General features: G+C 43.0%; 1 protein-coding gene across 1 annotated transcript in view; it reads right to left on the bottom strand.

Annotated features, from left to right (window-relative positions):
- Positions 1 to 7,719, bottom strand: part of PPM1L (protein phosphatase, Mg2+/Mn2+ dependent, 1L) — a 616,688-nt gene extending 608,969 nt beyond the window's left edge. The window contains exon 1 of the mRNA XM_006901340.1: positions 7,321 to 7,719. Within this exon, the coding sequence (XP_006901402.1) occupies positions 7,321 to 7,719 (399 nt within the window). The remainder of the gene's footprint in view (positions 1 to 7,320) is intronic.
- Positions 7,720 to 8,201: the final 482 nt, after the last annotated feature.

The following is an 8,201-nucleotide window of genomic DNA, read 5'->3' as shown; positions in this document are numbered from 1 at the left end:
AATCGGGATGGGTGTGTCAGAGGCAATGCAATTGGCACAGGATAGAGCACGGTTTAGGGCTGTTGTACATAGGGTCGCTATGAGTTGCAAATGACTCGATGGCACAAAATAACAACAACAACAATTTTTATCATAATATATAATATTATCATCATCATGGGGTTGTACAATTTGATGGGGGGGTGAGGGAAATTGAAAGAATTGTTCTTAAAAACAATGTATTCGAATTTTGTAAATAACTAGCAGAAAATTTAAAAAATATAATCTTTATCAATTGACAATCTAAACTTAAAAAAAAACAAACAAAACCAACACATCGTTTTATTGTTTTAATCATATGCTATGAGAGCTTTAGTGACCTACTGGTTAGAAGTTGCACTGCAATCCCAAAGGTATGCTGTTTGAATCCATAAGCTGCTCTGTGAGAGAAAGACAGGCAATCTTCTCCCATGTTATTAATCACCTCTGAAAACTTGCTGTAGGGTTAGCTATGGGTCAGTTCTGACTCGATGGCACACAACAACAACAACAACAAATCATATGCTACAGAGAAACACAATCACTTTAGACATACATGCAGCCAACCATCTCCTCATGTTGTTGTTATGTGCTGTCAAGTGGCTTGCGACTCATCATGACCCATGTACAACTGCTCTGCACCCTGCTCTATCCTAAGCCAAACTTGTTTTCTCTGACACACCTACCTCCAATAACCCAGTCACTGCATCATCTAGGATCTTCCTCTCTTGCGCCAAACCTCCAACCTCCCAAGCATGATGTCCCTCTCTAAGGACTCATCCCTCCTTGAAACATGTCCAAAGTATGTCAGATGGAGCTTCAGAATCCTTGCCTGTGAGGAGCAGCCTGGTTTCACCCTCTCCAGGTTGCACCTATTTGTTCTCCTGGAAGTCCATGGTATATTCTCCAGCACCACAGTTCAAAGGCATTAATTCTTTTTCTGTTATCCCAAGTCACTGTCCAGCTTTCAGATGCATAGCTAGTAATTCAGGCACACATTAGTCTCCAGACTGACACTGTTGCTCTTTAGTACTCTGGAGAGGTGCCTGACAGTAGACTTTCCCAATGCAATTCCTCTTTTGATTTCCTGGCTGCTGATATCAAGAGTGTTGATTGTGGAGGCAAGCAAACTAAAGCTGTTAATAATCATAATCTCTTCACCACCTATCATCATGCTACCAATCAGCCCAGTGATGAGAATCTTTACTTTCTTGTTGTTGATATTTAAAGCTGCAGTTCTTGACCTTGAACTCCTCATAGTATGATGTTTAGAATGTTGCTGACCTAATGACATCACGTGAGGAAGTTGGCCTACAAAATCAAGAAAAAGCTCTTTTAGATGTAATTGTTTTTGTTGTTGATTGCTGTTGAGTCAAGCACAACTCATAGCAATCCTATGAACAAAAGGCCTGAAGCTTTTCTATAACTATCATCACTTACCAAAGTTCATAGAGTTTCCAGAGGCATGTTGCTTAGGAAGTAGATTACCTGGGCAAAATCAAACCGTCACTCAGTGTTTGTTTCTCAACATAGACAAGTCTAGAGAAAAAGTTTTGTCAAAATATTGTTGTTAGATGCCAAATGAGTCAACTACAAGACACAGCAACCCTATGAAGAGCAGATCTGTACCCTGCCCTGTCTTATGCCATCTTCATATCTGTGATGTACTTAAATCCACTGTCAAAGTCACTATGTCAATTTATCTCATTTAGTATTTTTCTCTCTTTCACTGACCCTACACCTTTCCAACCATAATCTCTTTTTCCAAGAACTGGCCTCTCCTTATTACAACATGCCCAAAGTATATGAGACTAAGTTTCACCATCCTTGCCTCTAAGGAGTAGTCTGGTTGTACTTGGCAATCCATGGGATATTAAGTACTCTTCTCCAACACCAGAACTCAAAGGCATTGAGTCTTCTATAATTCTTATTCATTTTCCAACACTCAGATGCACTGCAAGTAACTGAAAAGACCATGGATTGGATTTGGTACACTTTAGTCCCTAAAATGACTCCTTAGAACTTTGGAAAGATCCCTGACAGCAGATTTTCCCAATGTCAGGGTACTAATGTATACACAGTTGAATATGATCAAGGGAACTAACTCATACTAACTGAACTCATAAGATCCTAAAGTACAAATCAGAATTCCAATTTACTAATTAATCACGGAGAATACTCTTTTGCATTATTCAGAAAATTTCTATCAGAACTCAGGATACTGTTTTCTTAGTGTCAGGACACCTGGAATCCTGTTTCAGAAGTTAGAAGAAAAAAAGTTTTGTGAATATCTATCAATTTTCCCCACTCAACAAACATGTTTCTAGGGATCAACATTCTCTCGTACACTGTTGCTCCAATTATTCAGAATTCTATCTCTCTCAGCTTTTTTCCCTCAGATACTTTAGTGGGTAATACGTTTTACTGCTAATCAAGAAGTCAGGGGTTCAAATCATCAACTCTCTAAGAAAAATGGGCAGTCTCCTCCTATAAAGACTTACAGACTCACAAACCTGACAGAGAGTCAGAATGAGTTGGAATCAACTCTGTGGAAGTGGATTTGGCTGGGGTTCTCAGATAAAATACAACTAATTGGTCTCCACTTTACCTGCATTATGCTGCCTATTTTTTCAGATTTAAAAATACCTAGATAAAGATGATTAAAAATGCTTTAAGTTCTGGGCCTTAAAGTAAGCCCAAGGTCATACACTTAGTATAAGGCAGGGCAGAGATTCAAACCACATCACGAGAAAACCATAAAAGAAGTGATATCTTCAAGAACTCTTTTCCAGTATCCCCCACCTCCCTGTCTGAAATGACCTTCATTTGTGTTCTCAGCACACACTAAACACTATGCCTGTAACTTCTTGTCTTGAAATCTATCTCTTTCACTAGACTGAAACTTTCTGAGATTAAGAGTCATAACTCATTTACACATGCATCATTACAATGCATCTAGGGAAGTATACACATTAATTTATTTAAAAGGGCTGTCTAAAACAAAGTTCACCAAACCAAGGTCTTAAGCAGTCTTACAGTCCTAAGAAGATAACAACTTCTTTAGCCATCAGCATCTCATCTTAAAAATAGGATGAAATGGTATGTGCACAGCCTTTACAAATTTCAAAGCCTTCTAATTATAGATGGTCCCTAGTTTATTATGGTCAATCAAATAATAATTAGAACTATTTTATAATTACAAATAAGAATTAACTTCTTCAGTTTCTTCTGTATCATTCTACAGACAGAACATAGTAAAAATAAAAGAATTCAAAAAAAGCCTTTTCTCTTCTAAAGATGATGACTGTCATCCACACCAAAATCAAATACTCTTCTAGTGAGTGTTAAAGAAGCTGATGATAAAGAACAGATCAATATTAGATGGTGAGATTTTCTTTTAATGGTTTTTAAAAAATAAGCAGGAAAGAAATTATCTAATGTTATTTGTTAGTTTTGCACTTCTAAGAACTAAATAGCTTCCTTTTGTAGAACTTCCCTTGTTTTGCCCTAACACAAAGCCAAAATTAATGAATTGGCTGAATGTTTTAAGAGAAAATAATTATTCTATTGTTAAGGATACTGATATTAATAATTATTTTCCATTTTTGTAACATAGTGAAATCATCTCACAGTTGGGCTAATAATGTCTATCCCTTCTATTATTTTTTATTTTCTTTTTAAAAAGGTAACAAAAAAGGTTGTTGTTGTTATGTGCTATCGAGTCGTTTCCGACTCATATATAGAAAATATTTACAGTGAAATAAAAGCATCTCTCATGTCCCTTTTCTGAATGGTATTTACCATAATATGTTGTTGTTGTTGTATTGTATTCCAGAGAGTGGGAACCGACTCATACCTGACCCTCTCGTGAGTTTTCATAGGCAGTTAATTGCACCGCAGGAGATTGCCTATCTTTCTCCCATGGAACAGCTGGTGGCCCCTCAACGTGCCTTTGGGACTGCAGTGCAACTTCTTGCCACTAGGCCACCAGAGCCCCTTTACCATAATATGTTGTTGTTATATGCCGTGGAGTCGTCTGCAACTCATAGCAACCCTATGTACAACAGCCCTAAACCCTGCTCTATCCTGTGTCACTCTCATTGTCTCTGACACACCCATCCCAATTACCCGAGTCACTCAATCGATCCACCTCATAGAGGATCTTCCTCTCTTGCGCTGTCCCTCTACCCTCTCAAGCATGATGTCTCTCTCTAAGGATTGGTCCCTCCTTGCAATGTGTCCAAAATATGTCAGAGGAAGCTTCAGAATCCTTGCCTCCAAGGAGCAGCCTGATTTAACCCTCTCTAGGATGAACCTGTTCCTTTTCTTAGCAGTTCATGGTATATTCAATACACTTCTCCAACACCACAGCTCAAAGGCATCAATTCTCCTTCTGTCAGCCCTAGTCATTGTCCAGCTCTCTGACACATAGCAAGTGATTTCAAAGACCATGGCCTGTATCAGGCGCACCTTAGTCTCCAGAGTGATGCCATTGCTCTTCAGTATTTTGGTGAGGTCCCTAACAGCAGACTTTCCCATCACAATATGTCTTTTAATTTCCTGGCTGATGGTGCCAAGAGTGTTGATTGTGGGGCCAATAAGTCAACCTGAAATCGGCCTAAGTCTGAAACTTACATGTTTTAGAATATCAGCTTTAAAGAAAATGTTTTTAACCACTCATTCACTTATACAGACTGACTTAAAAGCACGCCAGTATGTCACACCAAGACAACCATAATCTCAAAGTTTCACAACAGTATTCAGACTTTTAAATTAAATACAGAAGTGTGCTCTCAAACACTAGAAGTTGATTTTCATCTATCAACAAAGTAAATATCAAAACCACAAACTTACTAAATAATCTAAAACCATCTAGGCAAATAAAATGAGGATACAAGAATTTCCACTTAGGAAAACAAACAAGCAAACAAAAACTCCCAAATCAAATCAGTCATCATAACGGTAATCATCTTGTTCAGGTATTTTTTACCTAAGGATGCAGCATCACCTTGCACTGCCAACCCAAGGGCACACGGTTCTAATCTGCCAGGTGCTCCATAGGAGAGAGATGGCCAATGTTTCCTTTTGTGATTTACTGCCTCTAAAAGCCTGCTTGAGTGTCAGAGCTCTGAGACTTTATCACTCCACAGTACATAATGACAACCACCAAGTGACCAAGTAGAGTGGAATCTCACACTAAACAAGAAGGAAAAAAAGGTGAAGCAAGTCAGAAACTTTCATAGAGGGTCTTCCCCTCCTGCGCTGTCCCAGGATGATGTCCCTCTCTAAAGACCTGTCTCTCCTTACAACATGTCCAAAGTATGTCAGACGAAGCCCCAGAATCCTTGCCTCCAAGGAGCAGCCTGGTTTAACCCTCTCTACAATGAATCTGTTTGTTTTCTTGGCAGTCCATGGTACATTCAATACTCTTCTCCAGCACCACAGCTCAAAGGCGTCAATTCTCCTTCTACCCTCCCTAGTCATTGTCCAACTCTCTGATGCATAACAAGTGATTGCAAAAACCATGGCCTGTATCAGGCGCACCTTAGTCTCCAGAGAGACACCGCTGCTCTTGAGTACTTTTTTTAATTTCCTGGCTACTGGTGCCAAGAGTGTTGACCGTGGAGCCAAGCAAACTGAAGCTATGAACAATCTCAATCTCTTCACCATCCATCCTGATGCTACCGATTGGTCCAGTGGTGAGAATTTTTGTCTTCTGGACATTGAGCCTCAGTCCATATTGAAGGCTGCACTCCTTGACCCTCTGCAGTTTCAGCAAGCAGAGTTGTGTCATCTGCATAACGCAGATTGTTGATAGATACTCCACCAATCCTAAAGCCACGCTTCTCCTCATAGAGCCCAGCCTCTCGGATAATCTGCTCTGCATACAGGTTGAAAAGGTATGGAGATAGGACACATCCCTGGCGTACACCCTTCCCAATTTTGAACCATTCAGTGTTGCCCTGCTCTGTTCTGACGACTGCCTCTTGGTCCAAGTATAGGTTTCGCGTTAGCATGATTAAATGTTCTGGGATTCCCATTCTTCTCAGAGTCAGCCACAGTTTGTTATGATCCACGCAGTCAAATGCCTTTGCATAATCAATGAAACACAGATAGACATTCTTCTGGTATTTTCTGCTTTCAGCTAAGATCCATCTAACATCAGCTACAATATCCCTAGTACCACGACCCCGAAGGTAGAGTGACTTTATATCAAAAAGAAAATGAAGATAAAATAACCAACTGAGAGCTTTTATAACGATTGTCCAAAACAAAGGCAAAAAAGCAAGCAAATGTTTGAAAGACAAATGCCTGAAGCCAGAAAGGGGCCCAGAGTGGTGTTGTGGGGTGGAACTGTCTGGGAGCAAGGGAGTGCTTGTAAGGCAGGGATAAGGTGAAGTTTTCGGTAAATTAAAAAGTATGCTGCACCTCCTCCCAAAAAGGTATGCAGCAATCAGGCTCTGTTACAAACTGCAGAATTAAGGAAGATAAAGTAATCTGATGCTCTTTGGAGCCACATTCCCAATCATCACCCTGGGCCAATGCCCTTGGACTTGCCAACTCCTGTCAGGTTCTCTAGGAAACATGAACCCCATAGTGCACCCTGGATATCTGAGAAATGTGGGAGAAGGACCAACTTCTTGCCCACTCTCCACCTCACAGATGAATCTCCAACATATGAGCTTAGAAGCCAGCAGCAGTCTGGCTACCCACGCTGGCCTGAGCACATGGGTGAGGTCTGCAGGCACTGAAAGGCCAAGGGCACCTCAGTCCTGAGCCGCCAGCAAATCCTCCTGTCAACTGGCCCAGCTACATTTAAACAAAGTTAATGGAAAAGGAACAAGCATGGTGCCGCCCCTCGAAGTGAAGATGAAAGCTTTCTTCATCCTCACCAACTTCGTCTCTTCTTCCTTAATTAAGCATCAAAGATAGTATCTTCCTTCTTTGTGTTAATGTGACCTCAAACCATACAACAGGAGCACTGAGGCTCGGGATCAAAGTTCACTAGGGATACCATTAATCCTCGTTGTTAATTCTCAGAACAACTAGCACAGTCATTAGCTGCATTCTGGCTTTGGAACGCAATATAAACAAGAGGCAAAAAAACGTCTGTGAACGACCTTTCAGATCAGACCTTCACACCAAAAGATCAGGACACAACAGTACTCAGGCAACTGGAGACATATTTGGAACGAGTGGCTTTGTCCAGCGCAGTCCCAGGTCATCACCAAGCCCCCTCTCGCACCCGGGTACTTGCACTCTGTTCACTGTTATTTACACACACGCACACATGCATCCTACCTCGCCACCGTGCCCGTCGAAGATTCCGAAGATGGATGGGTGCGTCTTGTTGGCCAGGTCCGTAAGAACTTCGAAACGGTCCTCCATGTGGTCTCTCCGGCCCTGGATGGAGTACACAGCCACGTTGTGGCTCTTGAACTCCCAGGTCTTTGAAAACTCGGCCTCGAGCACGTCAAGCCCTCCAAGCCGATCATTCTGCATGATCTCCGCCACCTTGCCCTTCACTATCTTCACAGCGTCCCGGCTGGACTTGACGATGGTCTTCACCTCGTCAGTGTGGAAGAAGTAACTCCACAGCGCCAGGCTGATGCACAGCAGGAAGAGTGTCTCGGGTCTCAGCAAGAAGTAGCGCATGATGCGACCCAGCAGAGACAGCAAAGTCATTGTATCCTCTATCATTTATTAGCGCTATAGCCCCAAGCAGCAGCAGCAGCAGCAGCAGCGACGCACGCCCCGAAGGCTCGCCTGGTCCGGAACACTGCGGGGACGGCCCGCGGGGAAAGAGGCGGAGCGCAGTGGAGGCGGGGGGGGTGAGGCGCGCAGAGCCGAGCTGGAGGCAGCGCGCAGGCTGCTCAGAGCAGGCACAGCGAGCCGAGCCGCAGTAGCTTCTCTTTTGTCTCCTCGCCTCGGCTGCTTCGAGGCCCGAGCCCTGAGCACCGGCGCCGGTGCCGCCTCTCCTCTCTGCGCCCCTTTGTGAGGCGGCGGAGGCCGAGACCACCGCGTCACCAACAGCGGACTCTGCGGGTACCCGGGCTTGGCGAGAGGTATCAAGTTAAAGTTGCGAGTGTGCTGGTCCGCTGCGGTGGGCAGGAGAGTTCGAGGTGTCGGCTCCCATACGGTTCCTCCGGGTGCCCCTTGCAGCTCCGTGGAGCAAGAAGCAG

Source organism: Elephantulus edwardii, unplaced genomic scaffold (assembly GCF_000299155.1).
Source record: "Elephantulus edwardii isolate Elephantulus edwardi_28Jun2011 unplaced genomic scaffold, EleEdw1.0 scaffold00320, whole genome shotgun sequence".
In the NCBI taxonomy this organism is placed as follows: Eukaryota; Metazoa; Chordata; class Mammalia; order Macroscelidea; family Macroscelididae; genus Elephantulus; species Elephantulus edwardii.
This window is presented reverse-complemented; position numbering and strand designations above follow the sequence as displayed.